The following is a 21,497-nucleotide window of genomic DNA, read 5'->3' on the forward strand; positions in this document are numbered from 1 at the left end:
CTGGGTAGAGTCACTTTCCTGTGGAAAGATGAGGATCAGACAGAGGAAAACCCAGTTCCTGACTCCATATCCCTCCTGCTGGGGTGTGGCTGCCATGGGGTCAGTGTCAGAGGGAGTCCTCGAAAGTGACTCCTTTGGATCTGCTTTTTTCTAGCATTGTGTTCAGAGACTTTGTTACAGGATGGAGGGAGGGAGGGAGAAGGGAGGTTAAAAATGTCTCCGTGGGCTTAGCCTGGCAGGAGGGTCCAGGTCTGCACTGTAAGAAAGAGATCAAGCATTTTTCCAGCATGGCAGAATCTAGGATGTCTGTCTGCAGGGAAAGGGCCTGGGGGAATCATGATGTGGAGGTTTCAGAAGAGCCTTTAGTTAATTTCACAACTGCCCTTCTCACCCGGCCAGGCTGCAGAATGACATCCATGTTTTGCTCCAGCTCATCCCAGCCTCCCATGGGAGAGGGGAGAGAAATGGCTGCAGAGGAGCCAGGCCATGTAGGGATTATCTGGGGGTTGCTGGTGGGGTCCTGCAGGAGGGAGAGGGGCAGCAAATACCCCGGAGAGGGGAAGGTTTGCACCGTCTGGGTTGGAGGTTGGAGCGGAGCAGGAAATGCACAGGGTGGAGAAAGGGAGGAGGACAGAGGGTGGCAAAGCTGCTGGGAGTTGTTTAATAAGTGACCTAGATTCTAGGAACAGACCCATGAGGTTCGGAGGTGGAAATGCCCTGATTTGTGAAACAGAAAATAACCCACCTACATGGGGCTAGGAAAACTCACCAGACTCATAGCGTTGGAGCCTGACCAGACTAACCAGTGGCTGCTGAGACATATGTTGGGGGCACCCACCAGTCAGATTTAGGGGAGATACCCCTCCCTCATATCCAGCTCCTCACAATGAGGAGGGTGTTGGGCTTCCTACCAAGGAGCTCTCCCTGGACCCTGCTAAGGGCTCCATCTCCTGTATCGGTCTGTGGCTAGTAGGTGTGTAATGGATCAGCTGGGAGAGAGGAGGGGCTCTCTCTTCGTCCCCTCACCCTGGTGTTTCCTGGATGCTCGAAGCGTTGTGGGGGGTTGGAACTCTTTTGACAGCGAGCCTCCCGGAGCTCCAATTTGATTGGCTCCTCTCCCCCACGATTAGTGGGGCTGTGAGTGGGGCAGCAGGTCCTGAGTGTTGGACTCTTGCTCTTTCAGGGGCCGGTGACCTTCGAGGAGGTGGCTGTGTATTTCACCAGGGAAGAGGGGGCTCTGCTGGACCCCGCTCAGAGAGCCCTCTGCAGAGACGTCATGCAGGAGAACGATGAGAATGTGACCTCGTTGGGTAAGGGTTCCTGTCCCCTCGGTTCTTGGAAGGGGAAATGAAGAGATACGGTTTAGGCCACCCCCACAATGCCACCTCTGCTCTGTCCTGTTTCAGCATCACCCCAACATGCCAGTGACACACACACTGCCAGAGACCCTCCCCTGCTGCAGAACACTTTGGGAACAGAGCCCAGGAGCAGCATCACACGGTGTCTAAGATCTCCTGGTAGCACGAGTAAAACTGGGGGTTAGGTCCGGCATAACCAACAGAAGCTTCCCACCCGTGGCCTTCTCTCAAACCCTGAGCCTACTCCACCCAAACCAGAATGTGCTTGGGGTGGAACAAGCAGGCTGCTGGAGTCAGGGCTGCTGGTCCAGGGTTACTGATCACAGAGACACTCAGTGCGTCCTTGAATGCTGGCGGGGGGTATCCAGAGAGGGGAGCTCCAGCAGCAGAACATTGAATATCACCCGGGATTACAGATGACACAACTCCTCACTGCTCTGGATTGTACCCCAGCGTGTGAAAATGGCCTAGGTTGGTAGTGAAACTTCTTGAGACATGGAGAGTCTTGCCCCACCATCGCCATGTGTAGCAGTCACAATCTCTCTTCTCATTGCAAAAGTCACATGACCCTGATTCTTATTTTCACATTCTGATTTTCCAGACTAATTAGAGTCTATAGCTTCTAATTTCCCAGTGTTGTCTACACCTGGGGATTTTCCTACTCCCTCCCATTGCACTGGACTCCTTAGATTCCCTAGTACATAAGAACGGTCAGACTGAGTCAGACGAAGGTCCAGCTAGCCCAGTGTCCTGTCTTCTGACAGTGGCCAGCGCCAGGTGCCCCAGAGGGAATGAACAGAACAGGGTATCATCAAGTGATTCATCTCCTGTCGCCCATTCCCAGCTTATGGCAAACAGGTTAGGGACACCATCCCTATCTGTCCTGGCTAATAGCCATTGATGTACCTGTCCTCCATGAATTTATCATGTTCTGTTTTTGAACCCTGTTCTAGTCTTGGCCTTCACAACGTCCTTTGGCAAAGAGTCCCACAGGTTGACCGTGGGTTGTGTGAAGAAATACTTCCCTTTGTTGTTCTAAACCTGCTTCCTATTAATTTCATTGGGTGATTCCTAGTCCTTGTGTTATGAGAAGGAGTAAATAACACTTCCTTCTTTACTTTCTCCACACCCGTCATGATTTGATAGACCTCTCTCACATCCCCCCTTCATCTCTTTTCCAAGCTGAAAAGTCCCTGTCTTTTTCATCTCTCCTCATACAGAAGCTGTTCCACACCCCTAATCATTTTTTTTTAACCCTTTTCTGAACCTTTTCCAATTCCAATAGATCTTTTTTGAGATGGGGTGACCACATCTGCACACAGTATTCAAGATGTGGGCGTACCATGGATTTATATAGAGGCAATATGATATCTTCTGTCTTATTATCTATCCCTTTCTGTTTGCTTTTTGATTGCCATAGCACATTGCGTGGATGTTTTCAGAGAACTCTCCACAGTGGCACCAAGATCCCTCTCTTGAGTGGAAACAGCTAATTTAGACACCGTCATTTTATATGTATAGTTGAGATTATGTTTTCCAATGGGCTGCAATATGTGCTATCCTGACATCTAGGACTGCTGAGATCCTGCATTCAGTAATATCCCTGCCCTTCCTGTTCTCTTTCTCCACTGAACGCCACCAGCCCATGCTTACTGTTCACAACTTCCCCAGGACTCTCTCATTGTCTCTGGACCTCTGTGTCAGCGAGAAGCAGAGCTAGGGCGACTTGCCTTCTATCTGGAGTCTTCAATTTCTGGGACATGGATTTACTTTCTGTGTGTTTTAGGAGACTCTTTGAAATTGAGTGTCTGTGTCATAGAATCATAGAATATCAGGGTTGGAAGGGACCCCAGAAGGTCATCTAGTCCAACCCCCTGCTCAAAGCAGGACCAAGTCCCAGTTAAATCATCCCAGCCAGGGCTTTGTCAAGCCTGACCTTAAAAACCTGTAAGGAAGGAGATTCTACCACCTCCCTAGGTAACGCATTCCAGTGTTTCACCACCCTCTTAGTGAAAAAGTTTTTCCTAATATCCAATCTAAACCTCCCCCATTGCAACTTGAGACCATTACTCCTCGTTCTGTCATCTGCTACCATTGAGAACAGTCTAGAGCCATCCTCTTTGGAACCCCCTTTCAGGTAGTTGAAAGCAGCTATCAAATCCCCCCTCATTCTTCTCTTCTGCAGACTAAACAATCCCAGCTCCCTCAGCCTCTCCTCATAAGTCATGTGCTCTAGACCCCTAATCATTTTTGTTGCCCTTCGCTGGACTCTTTCCAATTTATCCACATCCTTCTTGTAGTGTGGGGCCCAAAACTGGACACAGTACTCCAGATGAGGCCTCACCAGTGTCGAATAGAGGGGAACGATCACGTCCCTCGATCTGCTCGCTATGCCCCTACTTATACATCCCAAAATGCCATTGGCCTTCTTGGCAACAAGGGCACACTGCTGACTCATATCCAGCTTCTCGTCCACTGTCACCCCTAGGTCCTTTTCCGCAGAACTGCTGCCTAGCCATTCGGTCCCTAGTCTGTAGCGGTGCATTGGGTTCTTCCGTCCTAAGTGCAGGACCCTGCACTTATCCTTATTGAACCTCATCAGATTTCTTTTGGCCCAATCCTCCAATTTGTCTAGGTCCTTCTGTATCCTATCCCTCCCCTCCAGCGTATCTACCACTCCTCCCAGTTTAGTATCATCCGCAAATTTGCTGAGAGTGCAATCCACACCATCCTCCAGATCATTTATGAAGATATTGAACAAAACCGGCCCCAGGACCGACCCCTGGGGCACTCCACTTGACACCGGCTGCCAACTAGACATGGAGCCATTGATCACTACCCGTTGAGCCCGACAATCTAGCCAGCTTTCTACCCACCTTATAGTGCATTCATCCAGCCCATACTTCCTTAACTTGCTGACAAGAATGCTGTGGGAGACCGTGTCAAAAGCTTTGCTAAAGTCAAGAAACAATACATCCACTGCTTTCCCTTCATCCACAGAACCAGTAATCTCATCATAAAAGGCGATTAGATTAGTCAGGCATGACCTTCCCTTGGTGAATCCATGCTGACTGTTCCTGATCACTTTCCTCTCCTCTAAGTGCTTCAGGATTGATTCTTTGAGGACCTGCTCCATGATTTTTCCAGGGACTGAGGTGAGGCTGACTGGCCTGTAGTTCCCAGGATCCTCCTTCTTCCCTTTTTTAAAGATGGGCACTACATTAGCCTTTTTCCAGTCATCCGGGACTTCCCCCGTTCGCCACGAGTTTTCAAAGATAATGGCCAAGGGCTCTGCAATCACAGCCGCCAATTCCTTCAGCACTCTCGGATGCAATTCGTCCGGCCCCATGGACTTGTGCACGTCCAGCTTTTCTAAATAGTCCCTAACCACCTCTATCTCTACAGAGGGCTGGCCATCTCTTCCCCATTTTGTGATGCCCAGCGCAGCAGTCTGGGAGCTGACCTTGTTAGTGAAAACAGAGGCAAAAAAAGCATTGAGTACATTAGCTTTTTCCACATCCTCTGTCACTAGGTTGCCTCCCTCATTCAGTAAGGGGCCCACACTTTCCTTGGCTTTCTTCTTGTTGCCAACATACCTGAAGAAACCCTTCTTGTTACTCTTGACATCTCTTGCTAGCTGCAGCTCCAGGTGCGATTTGGCCCTCCTGATATCTTTCCTACATGCCCGAGCAATATTTTTATACTCTTCCCTGGTCATACGTCCAACCTTCCACTTCTTGTAAGCTTCTTTTTTATGTTTAAGATCCGCTAGGATTTCACCATTAAGCCAAGCTGGTCGCCTGCCATATTTACTATTCTTTCGACTCATCGGGATGGTTTGTCCCTGTAACCTCAACAGGGATTCCTTGAAATACAGCCAGCTCTCCTGGACTCCCTTCCCCTTCATGTTAGTCCCCCAGGGGATCCTGGCCATCTGTTCCCTGAGGGAGTCGAAGTCTGCTTTCCTGAAGTCCAGGGTCCGTATCCTGCTGCTTACCTTCCTTCCCTGCGTCAGGATCCTGAACTCAACCAACTCATGGTCACTGCCTCCCAGATTCCCATCCACTTTTGCTTCCCCCACTAATTCTACCTGGTTTGTGAGCAGCAGGTCAAGAAAAGCGCCCCCCCTAGTTGGCTCCCCTAGCACTTGCACCAGGAAATTGTCCCCTACGCTTTCCAAAAACTTCCTGGATTGTCTATGCACCGCTGTATTGCTCTCCCAGCAGATATCAGGAAAATTAAAGTCACCCATGAGAATCAGGGCATGCGATCTAGTAGCTTCCGTGAGTTGCCGGGAGAAAGCCTCATCCACCTCATCCCCCTGGTCCGGTGGTCTATAGCAGACTCCCACCACTACATCACTCTTGTTGCACACACTTCTAAACTTAATCCAGAGACACTCAGGTTTTTCCACAGTTTCGTACCGGAGCTCTGAGCAGTCATACTGCTCCCTTACATACAGTGCAACTCCCCCACCTTTTCTGCCCTGCCTGTCCTTCCTGAACAGTTTATAACCATCCATGACTGTACTCCAGTCATGTGAGTTATCCCACCAAGTCTCTGTTATTCCAATCACGTCATAGTTCCTTGACATCACCAGGACCTCCAGTTCTCCCTGCTTGTTTCCAAGGCTTTGTGCATTTGTATATAAGCACTTGAGATAACCTGTTGATCGCCCCTCATTCCCAGTATGAGGCAGGAGCCCTCCCCTCACAGACATTCCTGCCTGTGCTTCCTCCCGCTATCCCGCTTTCCCACTTACCTCAGGGCTTTGGTCTCCTTCCCCCGGTGAACCTAGTTTAAAGCCCTCCTCACTAGGTTAGCCAGCCTGCTGGCAAAGATGCTCTTCCCTCTCTTCGTAAGATGGAGCCCGTCTCTCCCCAGCACTCCTCCTTCATGGAACACCATCCCATGGTCAAAGAATCCAAAGCCTTCTCTCCGACACCACCTGCGTAGCCATTCGTTGACTTCCACGATTCGACGGTCCCTACCCAGGCCTTTTCCTTCCACGGGGAGGATGGACGAGAACACCACTTGCGCCTCCAACTCCTTTATCCTTCTTCCCAGAGCCACGTAGTCCGCAGTGATCCGCTCAAGGTCATTCTTGGCAGTATCGTTGGTGCCCACGTGGAGAAGCAGGAAGGGGTAGCGATCCGAGGGCTTGATGAGTCTCGGCAGTCTCTCCGTCACATCGCGAATCTTAGCCCCTGGCAAGCAGCAGACTTCTCGGTTTTCCCGGTCAGGGCGGCAGATAGATGACTCAGTCCCCCGGAGGAGAGAGTCCCCGACCACCACCACCCGCCTTCTCCTCTTGGGAGTGGTGGTCGTGGAACCCCCAACCTCAGGACATCGCATCTCATGCCTTCCAACCAGCGGAGTCTCCTTCTGCTTTCTCCCCCCAGACATATCATCTGGTCCACTCTCCTCAATGGTACCTGTGGAGAGAACATGAAAGCGGTTAGTTACCTGTGTCTGTGTTACTGGAACCCGGACATTCCGCTTACCTCTTCTGGAGGTCACATGTTGCCAAGCTTCTTCACTGGCCTCTTGGCTCCTCTGTGCAACCTGCTCTATATCTTTAGAGCTTTGTGCCCCTAGAAGCCTATCCTGAGTTTTGTCCAGAAAATCCTCAGTCTCTCGTATACAACGCAGGGTCGTTACCTGTTGCTCCAGACCTTCAATCTTCTCTTCCAGTATGGAGACCAGCTTGCACTTTGTACAGACAAAGTCGCTTCTAGGGGGTGGCTGCATGGTTTACAGCGCTCTGATGTCTCAGAAAATCTGTCTCTCTCGAAGCCTCAGATCTCTGTCCCCAGAAGGCTCCTGCACCGCCTCCTCTCCCTTCACATTCTATAGAAAGGAGCAGCATCAAGGGATAGGGATGAGCCATAGGGCACTACCTGGGTGGCTCTTTCTCTTTACTTAGCCATGTGCTATAGCTCAGAGAACTCTTTTAGTTGTCTCCTCTCCCACAACCTGGGAAAGGGGAAGGATTCTCAGGTTCTAGCTTGATTTGAATGAGGATCACTGGACCCTAGAACCATTCACTGCCCTTTCCTAGAGAAACCTGTGATACATAGAACAGGGCTGAGATAAATGCTTACTGGAGTCAAGAATTGCTCCCCTGGAATACCAGCAGCATTGGGCAGCTGGAAATCTCACAAAAGGAGCTGCAGTATTGGTGGTTGTTGTGGAAAATTAACCACGCATTGTGTTTGGATCAGAACAAGCCTGAGGCCAGGCCCACTTTATTACAAGCATATGCAGGGAGAGTCAGCCACAGCGTAGCGGCTCTCCTAAATGGAGGAAATACAGAAGCTTATATAGCTGAAAACCACAATTAGTCAAGCACACTTCCACATTAGTATTTTTCCCCCAAAAAAGAAAACTTAACAGTACTTTACATTATTAGGAATATAATGAAGGCAAGCTTTTCCTGTTATTGACAGGTATTCCTATTCTGGTTAAGGACTTTCCTAACACTAACTGTTGCGGTTACATTTCTCAAGATGAGCTATTGCAAATTGCCTTACAATGGAAAGTTTCCATGCCCTCCACTTTTGCTCTCTGGTCACGTACACACTTTAGCTTGACCAAAGTCTCAGGCCTACAGTAGTGGGGTGGCTACCCTACTCCTATCCTAGATGGGGCTTCAGCAAGCCAGGGAGGTGATGCAGGTGGGCGGCCAATCAGAGAAGGCCTGCTAGGGAGCCAATCAGAGGCTGGGTTAGAGACAGCCAATCAGAGCCAGACTCAGCCATATATAAAGGCTGCCCAGGAAAGGAGTGGGCAGTCTCTTCTTAGTGGTCAAGGGAGGAGGATGGACTCCTCTGCTGGAAGGTAGCACCTTGGACAGAGCAGTGCTGGGGAAGGCCAGAAGGAGCTGGGGCGCTTTGGCCAAGGAAAACCCCAGGCAGGTGCATAGGGCCAAAGGGGAAGTGGCCCAGGGACAATAGCAGGGCAAGGGGAGAGAAGGAGGGCAGAGAGACTGCTTCTAGAGGGTCCCTGGGTTGGGACCCAGAGTAGTGGGTGGGCCTGGGCCCCCCCCTTCCCCTTGTGCTATATTGGACTGAAGAAGAGTGTGGCCTGATCCAGGCTGTGGCTGGGCCCTGCAATAAGGGACTAGACTTAGAGGCTGTAGCTGGCCACTACAACAGGTGCAGATTGTGGACTGCTGATAACACCAAACCCCTGGAAGGGGGTGAGACTGGAGCAGTGGGCACTGCTGGAGGGCAGTGTCCTGAAGAGGATGCTGCTGAGCAGGGAGCAATGAGGGTCCCCAAAGCAGCAGAGCAGATGAGGGGCAAGGTACCATGTGAAAAGTGCTCTGTGACTGGACAGAGCTAATTCCTGGAGCAATCAGTGGGAGGCGCCAGCGGTGGTGAGTCCTAACTCCATCGCACCTACTTAAAATTTTCTCCTACAATCCCCCCACTTTGGTGCCCACTCGGCACCACCTTGGTCTGAACTTCCATATTCATGAGCCTGTTAATTTTCTCCTTTTCTTCTTCCTGTTCTTCTGCCCAAACTGTGTCATATATCTCATTTACAATCATCAGTGCCACCTGCTTTCTTGAACCGAGGTTGGCAGATTTTTGTTTTGGCCTATGCAGTTATAAATGCATTTACATAATCCTATGCTAAACAGCAGTAAAAGCAATAACATTCCCATGGTGATTTGATGTGGTTGGGATTGTTGTATAGTCTTAGTCACAAAACACAATACACCAGTCTTGGTACACAAAGTAGATATTCTATAGGCAATATAAAAGGCATTCTTTTTGGTTTGATACATATTCTGGAACATGTGAATTTGTCCCTGTAATTCAGAAACTTTCTGAACCTCCAATAGGAGTGGAAGGAAATTTTGGAATCTGTCAGGTACTAAAGTAGTCCAGTTAAAGGGCATCTGGAACCTAAGGGCTAATTGTAGAATTTTATCTTCAGGCCAATAAATGATATGATTGGCTGTGGTGAGATTAAAATGTACATCATTCAAGGTAGTGGCCTCAACGTGCACACAGCTATTATTAGCTTGGAAAAGTAGGTGTCCTGTCAGGGTAGTCCCGTGTCCCATAACCTCCCAGCAAATGTTGTCATGAACAGTGATAGCCTCTCCTGGGTTCAGTTTACATACACACTGAAGTTGAGGGGGTTCTAATGGCCAGAGTGTCCATTGGCTTCCAATCCCTACCCAAATGTCAGGCATTATTCCAGGAGCACTGACTACAAATCGGTTGGGCATACCAGGTAGTTTAAGTTCCCAAATGTCTCGGTGAATTATCCAATCCCACATGCATCCTTCCCACCGACCCAGCAGGATTCGGTAGGTGGGAGCCCATATCCTTCTGACTGGCCCATATGCTTGGAAGGAGCACTGCAAACGTCTGCATTTCCATTCAGAAAACTTCCATTAAATCTGTGGCCATGAAGACATACTTGGAACTCCTAAGGGCAGTAGGCCATGCCTGATGATCAGGATTTTCTGAATGACCAGCTGATTGCTATTCAGAAAGATCTTGAACCTCTGAACAAGCCAGATCCCACTACAATGCCTTTCCAGCCTCTGTGATCTCCAGTACCATCTCTGTTAACAGCTTTTGGGTCATTGAACTAAGGGCGGAGATAACATGTAATTCACTAATACCAGCCTGAACCTGAGCTAGCTGTGCTCCAGTAATAAGGCCTGTGGCTTTTTCCAACTGTCCCAATTTTTCCTCATGTTGCTGACCTTTATGGATATTCCAGATTGCAGCCACACTATTTGCACCATCCCACAGGTGTCCAGCCAAGTCCCTTTTCTTTCTAGCAGAAACCCAGGTCCATTGCTGTGCTAACCTAGTGGCAGCTCCTTTCGAACAATTAGGATATATAGAGGTAATGTAAATTTTATAGTCCCTAGTGTAGCATTAATTACTGTCTATCAAAACTCCAACGCTTCTCTTTGATGAAGTATTGTACCACATTTGATGGCTGAACACCTCATACTTTTGAGAGACCTCAGCATCAATAGCATAGGATGGGGTGTATTGCAATGTGGTACAGTTTAAATTATTAGTTATTGGGATATTTTCAGTACAGGTAACTTTTTTAGCAGCAGAACAAACTCTTTGGGTATTTGTTTATTTACCAGTTGGGTGACCAAATAACAATAAGGGCCGTTCTTATTTATCATGCTAAAAACTCTGGGAATGGCCATCATATCTGTCCCACTATGGGCCCCATCAATGTCAATTTCTGACTTTTGGGGCTCAGTTGCAGTTATATCATATATTTCTATTTCCACCAACTCATCTGTTCTCCACTCAATCATTTGCTCATATCCATGGACCTGAACCTGAAAAATTTCTCTGAGCAAAATTTCTATAAATCACTTAAATGTGAAGGTTTTGGCCATTGGGCTTCATTAGAATATACAGTATCATCTATATTTGGGTAGGTTGTGGGGGTGGTGGCAAAAGAGGAGGGGAAGGTGAGGTTAATGGAGGCAGGGATGGTGGGGGTGATGATTGTGGTAGCAAGGTGATTTGATATTCATTGTCTGGAAGCTAATTAGGGAGAGGAGTGCATGGTGAAGCCACTTGCCCAAAAACACAGGGTGCAGCCTGTGGAGTAAACCCCAATACCCAGTTAATACTACATTCCCGAGCATGGGACCCACAAGTTCCTCCCTGCCAATGTACAATATTCCGCCTTTTGTACCAGGGTAAATTCTTAATGTCTTTGATGGTCAGGAATGCTTGTACCTTGGCTCTAGCAGAGCGGATGTTCCTCTTCCTCTCTTGGAACGTCCATGGTTTAACATCATACAAGGGAGAGGTTACTGGCACTTTATTCGGTCCTTCAAAGGGGGTTTTCATTGATGAATTGCCGGTGGCCTTGTGCATCCAAAAGGACATAACAGCATCATGAAAATTCAGCAATAGTAGCAAGAACATAGTTACACACATGAACCACATAGAGGGCATGAGCCACTTTCTCACTATGGCTGACTCCCTTATTCTGGCTATGGGGTTGGCCATGGCAGTTGGGTGCCAGTGGATGCTAGTCTCTCCACTGGACTTTAAAGGCAATTATTCTGGCCTTATGTTTTCCTGTGTCCCCTTTACCAGCAGGCCCAAGGCATCAGCTGGCTGTGAAGGTGGATCACGGGAGGTTTATCTTCTTTTTCTGAGGTTGTATCTAGGCTCCTCTCCAGGGTCTGGAGAGGCGTCACTGGTGCTGTTATTCTGGTTACTCCCTAGGGCTAGGTCTGTCTGTCTGTCTGGAAGTCCACAGCGTCCGGGTCCAAAGGCGGTCTTGCCTTTTTTCAGTGGGAGGTGTGGACCCAACACATGACTTATGAGGAGAGGCTGAGGGAACTGGGATTGTGTAGTCCGGGGAAGAGAAGAATGAGAGGGGATTTGATAGCTGCTTTCAACTACCTGAAAGGGAGTTCCAAAGAGGGTGGTTCTAGACTGTTCTCTGTGGGAGCTGATGACAGAACAAGGAGTAATGGTCTCAAGTTGCAGTGGGGGAGGTTTAGGTTGGATATTAAGAGAAACTTTTTCACTAGGAGGGTGATGAAACACTGGAATGTGTTACCTAGGGAGGTGGTGGAATCTCCTTCCTTAGAAGTTTTTAAGGTCAGGCTTGACAAGGCCCTGGCTGGGATGATTTAATTGGGGATTGGTCCTGCTTTGAGCAGGGGGTTGGACTAGATGGCCTCCTGAGGTCCCTTCCAACCCTGATATTCTATGATTCTAAGTGACAAGTCCTTTGCACTTGACCACTGTGTGGGTAGTCAGCAGGATCTGGTAGGGACCTTTCCACCAAGGCTCCAGGGAAGTCTTTCTCTGGTACACCTTAAGGTAGACCCAATCTCCAGGCTGTAGCTGGTGGCAAGGAGTATCAGCTGGTTCAGGCAGGGCACTTTTCACCTGTGAGTGAATAGACCTAATGCAACGAATCAGCATCTGACAGTATGTCATAGCAGTATCATTGTTTAGTTGCAAATCCAATTGATAAGGGGATGGGGGAGGAGATACTGGCATTCTCATAGGCATGGCCATAAGGATTTCATGTGGGGACAGGCCATGTTTATGTAAGGGTGTGCTTCTCATGTATCGGGGTTGGACTAGATAACCTCCTGAGGTCCCTTCCAACCCTGATATCTGATACATGAGGGTGAGGGGCAGGGCATCCGGCCACTTGAGGCCAATTTCAGCACAGATCTTAGAGATTTTGTTCTTCAATTCCCCATTTTTGCACTCGACCACCCCCTGTTCTGGGGGTGATGGGCACAATGCAAGTGTTGGGTAATGTTAAGGGCCTTCCAAATCTACTGCATAATTTGGCCTGTAAAATGGGTACCTCAATCGCTGTTAATAGAAAGGGGCAGACCAAACCAGGGGATAAAGTCTTTTAACAGTCTTTTAACCACTGTGAAGGAATTGGCTTGGCACTAAGGTGACCAGATGAGACAGACAAAATATCGGGACACATGGGGGAAGCAGCCAGAGTCAAGTTGCTGAAGCGCCCCCCAAAAAAAAAGCAGCCAGAGCAGAGTTCCCAAAGCAAAAAAACCCCCAAAAACCAGAGCGGCCAAAGCTGCAATATCAGGACAAATGGCCCCCCGACTGCGCATCGGTCGGGACGCAGGACAAAACTAAATCAGGACAGTCCTGATTTTATCAGGACATCTGGTCACCCTACTTGTCACAAGGGTAGGCCTCTATCCATCCAGAGTACATAAGAATAACATTTTGGCATATTGATTTTATCAGTCTGAATATTCACAAAGGGGTGCACAGCTGATTTTGTCCGTACTGGCCTGCTGCTATTGTGGGCTAGGCAGATAGGACAGGAACTGCAGTACTGATGTGCCACGATGGAAAAGTTTGGGTCATACCAGTATTGCAGTGCTGATGTTATCATCCCCCACCCCACTATTTGCTGACGTGCGCAGTGCCATGGGACATGCGAGCAAGATAGGGGAGCAAAGCCTTGGGTGCTACTAAGCGGCCATCTGGGGAATGCCACAAGGCATCAGGATGTAAAGAACATCCATCCAGCCTCCACCTGCCCTTCTCATGCTCTGGGGTCAACTCTTGCATAAGAGCTAAATTTTGAAGGGAGTCAGGCATGAAGAGGGACTGCGTAATAAGGAAAACAAAGTCAAATGGAGCCGGTGACCCGGAAAGGGCCGCCTGTTTGGCAGTAGCATCTGCCAAAGCGTTTCCTCTGGTAACCTCCTCATAAGGCTTCTGGTGGACAACACATTTTACAATGGTGATGGCAGAAGGAAGTTGAAGGGCAGAGAGAGCATCAACAAAAGGCCCATTACTAAACCTCGCCCCACCCCGACGTGAGAAATCCAGTGTTTCCATAGCTGCCTGTAGTCATGAACTACTTCGAAGGCATAACAGGAGTCTGTGTAGATAGTAACAGATTTGTCCTTGGCCACGGTACAGGCATGGGCAAGGGAGACAAGTTCCACAACTTGGGCTGAGTGTGTTCCCGGAAGGGAGTGGGACTCAACAGGCTCATGTTGGGAACAAACGGCATAGCCAGCCACGAGCTGGCCAGCAGAATTTCTAAGACAGGACCCATCTACATAGACCAGTAGATGAGGATTGTAGAGTGGGGTGTCTTTCAGGTTGATTCTAGGGGTGGAGAGTTCTGTTGATACGGTTAAACAGTAATATGGCTCTCCATCCGCCACAGGGGGAAGTAGGGAGACGGGGTTGGGAACAGAGCAGAGGGTAAGAGTTACATCTGAGGCATTTAAAAGCAGCATTTCCTACTTAGTCAGTCTGGAGTTAGAGATGCTGGGTTGCATTTTTCAGAAGGAGGGTAGTCACAGCAAGCAGAACTGCAATACATAGAGTGGATCCCAAGACGAGGGTAGCAGAAGCCTCCACAAGGGTGGCGGCCGCTGCTACTGCCCGTAGGCATGGAGGGAGTCCAGCCGCCACAGGGTCCAAAGGTGAGCTATAATATGCAATGGGGCATTGCTTATCCCCATGAGTTTGAGTAAGGACCCCCAAGGCTATTCCCTCCTTCTCGTGGCAGAAGAGAGTAAAAGGTTTCTGATAGTCTGGTAAGCCCAAGTCTGGGGATCTGGTAAGGGCTTCTTTAATCTGCAGAAGAACATGGAAAGGGGCTTTTGGACCTTGTCAAGGGTTAGGTCTTGCAAGGGCTTGACAATAGCTGGATACCCGAGGATCCATTGTCAGCAGTACCCGGCCATGCCTAAAAAGCCACTCATTCTCTTTTTAGAGGTTGGCCTAGGGACCTGGAGAATGGCCTGTCCTCGTGAAGAGGACAAGTGCCTCTCTCCAGCTGAAATATCCTGTCCCAAATAATGAACCCTTGGCAGATGGCCATAGTTTAGACTTGGAAGCTTTGTGTCCCTTCTGGGCTAGTGCTTGCAGGAGCACAAGGGAATCCGTTTTAGAGGCTTCAAGTGAAGACGATGCCAGAATCAGGTCATCTACGTACTGGACCAGGGTGGACCCCATTGGGAATTCAGTGTCGTCCAGATCCTTTTTAGGAATCGGGGAGAACAAGGTGGGCGACTTGGTATAACCCTGGGGTAACCTGGTCCAAGTATACTGGAGCCCTTGGTCGGTAAAGGCAAACGGATACTGGCTATCTTTATGAATAGGGATAGAGAAAAAGGCCGAGCCAAGGTCAACAACAGTGAAATAAATGGCGGATGGGGGAATGCAGGAGATTGCAGGATTCAAAGCCCTGAGTGCTGGCCCTTACACCATGGGACCAGACCTTGGGTTTTTCTGACTTCCGGCGTGAAAGAGCCTGGGTGGACAATTTTTTGTCTCCCTTGCTCAAGGCCTCTCTGGCCAGCCGTACATTTGCTCAACAAGTCGGCACACAGTGGCTTGCTGTAGACCCAGAGGCCTTTCTTCCTCCAGACGGTGAGGCCAGTGGGCGTGTGAGGAAGTTGCCCCTTCAGGCCCAGGCAGTAAATGGCCCTTCCTAGGAAAGGCCAAGTCCTGAAAAGAAGAAAAAGTAATGTCAAGGAGGGTACTGAAGAGCTGCTTTTTGAAGTTCTTGAGGGGGGGGGGGGGGGGGAATATCACAAGAAGGAAATGATGCCCCCTATATCTGACCAGGGGCTTGAACCCTGGACCCTCAGATTAAGTCTGATGCTCTACCAACTGAGCTAGCCAGCCTCATATAAAGAAGGGGCAAGTTTGGTGCAGAAGAGAAACTTTTCAGGAAAAAGAAGACAGGAAACAATACAGAAAACTTGCTACTCTCACTCTCTTAGCAGCCCTAGTCCCAGCCTGCTCCTCTGTCCGGTGCCATGAGATCTTCTTTTTTTAGTTAAATATTGGCTCCAGAAGAAAACACGGTTATACAAAGCAAAACAAAATCAGACAGAAATGCCATTGAAAATACAAAAAAAGGAAAACGCAATCCCCATCACATTATGGTATCCAGGGCCAGATTAACTTTTTGTGGTCCCTGCACCAAACATTTGTGGGCCCCCCTGTGGAATGAAGGGGAAAGAGCACAGTGGGGCATGGGGGGAGGATTAGTCCCTGCTGACTGGAGCAAGGCAGGGGCTGGGGCAAAAGCACAGTGGGGTGGGAGCTACGGTTGGTCCCTGGAGCAAGGGAGGGGCTGGGGGTAAACTGCAAGCACAGCAGGGCTGGGTAGGGGGTAAACAGGATCCCCTGCCCACATGGAGTGGGTACCTACCTTCTCCCTGGTTCTAGCACATTCTCCGTCTCTCTCTGCACTGAGCTGAGGGTGGGGCCCACAGGGCTGGGGGTGCAGGGTCTGGGAGGGAGTTAGGGTGAGGGAGGGGCTCAGGGTTGGGGCAGGAGGTTGGGGTGTGGAGCGCTTACCTGGGGCAGCTCCCATTTTGTACAAGGGGTGCAGGTGGGAGTGTGGGGGGTGTGTGAAGGAGCTCCCATTTGGTGCTCAGGGTAGGGGTGGGGATGTGGGGCGGGGTGCAGGAGTCAGGGCATGGGGTGTGGTGGGGCTGGGGGTGTGTTAGGGCCCTGCAAGTGTCAGGGCATGGGTCGTGGGGGGATGGGTATGTGTGGGGATGCAGGAGTCAGGGCAGAGGGCTGGGGTTGTGGGGGTGCTCCCAGCCCTCTGCCCTGAGTGGCTCACGGCCCTGATTCCACCACCTTCTCCAAGACCCCCCCCCCCAATCTGCCTCCTCCCCCAGCGGTGAGTGCACTGTGGCTCCACTCCTCCCCCTCCCTCGCGCTGGCAGACAGCTGTTTGACGGCAGGGGGTGGGGAGGGGCGGGAACATGGCACTCTAGGGGAAGAGGCCGGCGAGGAGCTTGGCTGCCGGTGGAGCCTGCCCGGCTGCAGCAGGAGCCCCAGGAGCTGGCAAGCACCAAGCTTCTGCCCCCACAGGAGAAAGCCGGGACCGGAGAAGAGTGGCGGGGCCAGGCCCCTTTGGAGCATGGGCCTGGCGCCATGGTAAATCCGGTACGGATGGTATCTGGGCCAATCCTGCATTGAGAGCACCCGCTAATGTCCCTCTGTGCTTACGAGAAACCTGGAGGAACGGATACCAAAGCCTGAACACAGAACACAACTGCTCCCGCTTGTCGCAGTAAAACCCTTTCCCTGCCCTCAATCAGAGACCAGCTGGACAGAATCAAGGCCCGTTCAGGTCCCAGAGCCCAGCCCACACCCGCCTCCACTCTACTGCTGACTCAAGGGGTTTCTCCACCATGGCCAGCTGTTTAAGGACCTCAGAAACCCAGTTAGCCACTGCTCGGAGAACTGCCTTCGTCGCTGAAGATGCTCCTCATGGCAGCTCTGCCAAAGGGGGTACAATGCTGTGGCATCAATGAGCCGCAGTGTGTCCAGTCATCCGAAGAGTCGGTTTCTTTCTTTGTGGTTGCCCTGCCATTCCCCTCAGGCCTGCCCTGCCCTCCAGCTCAGTCTCCTGCTGAAAACTGAAAAACACAATAGTAGAGCCATAAAAGGCTTCAACGCCCACTGTGCCCAATCCCCACATCTCAGTACTTAAAGGGTGTGACGAAGTGGGACTGTTCTTAATGTTTCCTCTGAATAGTGTGCCGGTGCCTCAGTTTCCCCTATGCAGTTTTTAAGTATCTAGGGGGTGGGGTAAGGGTGTATGATCGTTGCAGAGCCCTAGAGGGCAGGTATGTGCAGGGGTCTGGATACGGAGAATGGCTGACACCCTGTTTCCTGGCAATTGATGGCCTGGGCCCTTCCCCCTGCAAGGTGAGAGCTAAAGGGTTGGAGAACAAAGGAATCCTGTGATCTCCTGGGCCCAGGAAAGGGACAAAGCCCAGAGGAGGAGGGGTTGGAGAGAGTTTCAGTTTGGGGCTGGCTGGGGACATGGAGTGAAGTGCAGACATGGTTGTCTGGCTCACTGCCCCCCAGAATGGACCCGGCTGAGGGGTCCTGTTCTCTGCACCTACAAGCTCTGTGTTAGACCATGTTCCTGTCATCTAATAAACCTTCTGTGTTACTAGCTGGCTGAGAGTCACGTCTGACTGTGGAGTTGGGGGGCAGGACCCTCTGGCTTCCCCCCAAGACCCCGCCTGGGCAGACTCGCTGTGGGAAGCGCACAGAGGGGCAGAGGATGCTGAATGCTCCTAGGTCAGACCCAGGAAGGTGGAAGCTGTGTGAGCTGTGTGTCCTGCAGACAGGCTGCTCACAGAAAGGAGACTTCCCCAGAGTCCTGACTGGTTTCGTAGGGAGCAGTTCGAGAGCATCACCCGGGGACTCCGTGACAACAGGCACCCATGCCATTTGCAAATATTTTAAGGCTCTTGTCAGTAGGATCTGGGGACAGTGGCTCACCTTCAGAGGAACCTCCCTAAAATGACCTTTCTCACCCACTGGTACGTTGTCCTCCGTATGCACTGTGCCAAAGGAAGGCCTCGCTACTGTGGCTGACACTGCTGTGAGGGTGGCCGCTGCTACAGCTGAAACCAGCAAGGGCATTATTGGTGGACTCTGTGCTCCGTAGCACTGGTTATCTCTAGATTATTGTGTATGGTCCCCAGTTAATGTGTGAAAGGAAAGATCTATGGAAGGAAACGGTTCCCTTCCTCTGGACCTCACAGTGTTTGGTGTTAGGGGGAGAAGGGATTTTAATTGTCAGCTGGCCTAAGGACCACTGGTCCTGTTTTCCAGACTATCAGAGGAAACTCTTTTACGATGAGCACTACCTGGTGCAGGTCTGTAGCAAGGTCGATCTAGAGGACGTGTTTCTCTGTAGTGGAACCAGCGGCTGGTGAGCAGTAGCCTCCTGGTCCTCTGATCCGAGGTCACACCAGCCCCAGATGGGGTACACCTTTCTGCAGGGACAGGCCAGGAGTCGCATTGACTGGATTTTTGTGAAAGAAAGCACGTTGACAGCCCAGTGCAGGGTAGTGCCAATGGACTGTTCCGATCACGCAGCACTTACCATGTGTCTCAATGTGGGCAATTCCATGGCCCATGGCAGAGGATATTGGAAGCTGGACATCCAGAGCTTGCAAGATAAAGGGGCAGTGCGGCAAAGCCTTGTGGCGTTGGCAGAACGGGAAAGCATCAGAGAGTTTTATGGCAACCAGGGGGGTTGGTGGGAGTCAGCGAAGGAGGAGTGGGCAGCTTTGTTCCTGGTGGCTGGGGAAACACCAGAACTTTAAAGAATACCAGTCGTGCCAAGTCCTATAGGATTTCTACAAGACTGTCACGGTTTCCCCCGCACACCAAACTCTGGGGTACAGATTTGGGGACCTACATGAATATAAGCTTATGGGGTCTTCTACCAGCTTAGGTTAAAAACTTCCCCAAGGCACAAATTCCTTTTGTCCTTGGATGGATGGTATGCTGCCACCACCAAGTGATTTAAACAAACATTCAGGAAAGGGTCACTTGGAATCCCTACCCCGCCCCCCAAAATATCCCCCAAGCCCCTTCACCCTCTTTCCTGGGGAGGCTTGTGAATAATATGCCAACCGATTGCCTTAGCAATGTAAGCACAGACTTTGTCTTTAGGACACTGAAATCAAAATCAGGTTCTTAAAAGAAGTACTTTAATTAGAAAGAAAAAATAAAAGAATCACAACTGCAAAATCAGGATGGAAGGTAATTTTACAGTGTAATAAGATTTAAAATATAGAGGATTCTCCTCTAGGCTCAGCTTCAGTTACAAAAACAGGAATAAAACCCATTTCTGTAGCATACGAAAAATCCACAAGCTGAAACAAAAGATAACCTAATGCATTTCCTTTCCCAACTTACAATTTCTGTGAATTGAGGTCTATTGTTCCAGGTATATTTTCAGGAGATGTTTTACTTGCTTGGTCTCTCCCTCCATCCAGAAAGGGAAGAACAAAGAGCACAAACAAAACCTCCCCCCCCCCCCATTTAAGTCTCTTCTTTCCTCATTGGTCCTTCTGGTCAGGTGCCAACTAAGTTATTTTAACTACTTAACCCCTTACAGGTAAGGGGATTCATTTTAGCTGCCAGGGAGGGATTTTATGCTACCCTTCTCTCTATATTTATGACCAAGACCATCCAGAGATGGGAGCCAGTCAATGTGTGACTGTACGACCATATCAAGTGACAGCTGGCCGAGTTCTGGGAGATGAGGGTGCTGTGGGCCCAATTTGAGTGGGACCACCAAGTGAAGGGAGTGGTGGTCTCCCCAGACATTTTTGCAGCCTGTAGAGAAGAGGGACAAAGCAAGAGGATGCAGGGACTTAGGGTGGGACCCACAGATCCGTTAGGGCAGGACCACAATAGAATTCTGGCCATCATGGAGGCCTACTATGGGGAGCTGTTCCAGGGCTGGGATATTGCTCAGCAACAACAGGGGCAGTTTCTCTCCTTAGCTGGGGACTGCTCACCGCTGCTGTCAGGAGATGACCGGGGGAGTTTGCTGGAGCCTATGTAGGAACATGAGCTGAGGGAAGCAATTTTGTCCTTGAAGACCAGCATATCTCCTGGCCCAGAGTGCCTGCCCCCAGTACTCTACTGGGAACTGCTGGAGCCTCTCACACCAGTGTTGACGAACGGCTTCAACAGCTCCCTGCACCATCGGGCACTGAGTCCATCGCAATGCAATGCTATCCTGGGATTGCTGGCCAAGATGGGATACCTGACTGACATCCAAAATTGGAGGCTGACTGTTCTGTTTAATACCGACGACAAGATTTTGTCCCGAGCACTCGAGAGGAGGCTGGGAGGGGTAGCAGACCGACTGGTGCATTGTAGGCCAACCAATGTGGTGCGAGGTCAGTCAGTCACAGACTCCTCATGCAGCGTGCGGGAGGTCTGCGAATGGGCGTGCCGGAAGCAGTGGGAAAGTTACTTGTTGGCTCTGGATCAATCCAAGGCCTCTGAGTGAGTCAACCTGAACTATCTGTGGAAAGTGCTCAAACAGTATGGATTTCCAGGGGACTTTATCAGATGGCTGCAGGTGCTGTACAAACTGGCCTCAGTCTGCCCTTTGGTGGATGGCTGTCTAGGGAACAAAATCCCTGTGCACGCAGGCATACGACAGGCCTGTCCCTTGAGCCCCTTCTGTATGTGCTGGCTTTGGACCCTTTTCTGAGAGCACTCCACAGAAGCAGAGCAATGCGGGGCACGGTTTGCCCTGATGAGAACCTGGGAGGACTGATCAGGGGAGCTGTCACATTGAAGGCGGTTGCCCATGCATATGACATGACCATCATAGTGAGCTCCCTGGGCAACTGCCGCACTTTGGTGACACTAAAGGAGGGGTACTTGGCTGCAGCCGGAGCCATGGTGAACCTACAGAAGAGCAGGGCTCTGTGGGTGGGATCGGACCCCCCAAGGAGGTTTGCCCTTACCCATCAGGGATTTGCAATTCATAAGCAGCCAAGACAGGAGCACTCCCAGAGTGGTGAACACCTTGAGGGTACTGTTTGGGGTCAGGGACAAGGTGGGGAATGCAAACTGGGAGAGGCAACTGCTGGGCTATGAGGAACGGCTCTGCCGGTGGCATAAGCGGACCTTTTCATTAGTCCAGAAGGCTGTCATGTTCAAGACCATCTTTAGCAGGCAGGAAAATTTCTCAGCCATATATTTCCCCCAGCTCCACAATTGCTGTGGCAACCGAACCTGATGGCCTTCCACTTCTGACTAGGGATGTCCTATTGCCCCACAAGAATTG

At 50.4% G+C, this 21,497-nt stretch overlaps 3 protein-coding genes across 24 annotated transcripts in view; 1 reads left to right on the plus strand and 2 right to left on the minus strand.

Moving 5' to 3' along the window:
* LOC102943236 (zinc finger protein 883) overlaps nucleotides 1-21,497 on the plus strand; it is a 2,438,435-nt gene that overhangs the window by 1,641,300 nt on the left and 775,638 nt on the right. For 6 of the 9 annotated variants that reach the window (XM_043537225.1, XM_043537228.1, XM_043537234.1 and 3 more), the window contains exons 1-2: nucleotides 450-483; nucleotides 1,179-1,310. In XM_043537225.1, the coding sequence (XP_043393160.1) occupies nucleotides 465-483; nucleotides 1,179-1,310 (151 nt within the window). In that variant the 5' untranslated portion in view covers nucleotides 450-464. Of the gene's footprint in view, nucleotides 484-1,178; nucleotides 1,311-21,497 lie in introns of those variants that run through there. The other 3 variants (XM_043537238.1, XM_043537223.1, XM_043537227.1) reach the window with 3 other exon arrangements.
* The window catches only part of LOC114020163 (zinc finger protein 501), a 1,907,800-nt gene that overhangs the window by 1,607,301 nt on the left and 279,002 nt on the right, over nucleotides 1-21,497 (minus strand). The gene's annotated exons all lie outside the window — the stretch shown is intronic.
* LOC119564595 (zinc finger protein 883) overlaps nucleotides 1-21,497 on the minus strand; it is a 1,467,279-nt gene that overhangs the window by 759,100 nt on the left and 686,682 nt on the right. The window lies entirely within an intron of this gene.

The sequence above is a fragment of the Chelonia mydas genome, chromosome 28 (genome assembly GCF_015237465.2).
Source record: "Chelonia mydas isolate rCheMyd1 chromosome 28, rCheMyd1.pri.v2, whole genome shotgun sequence".
Taxonomy (NCBI): domain Eukaryota; kingdom Metazoa; phylum Chordata; order Testudines; family Cheloniidae; genus Chelonia; species Chelonia mydas.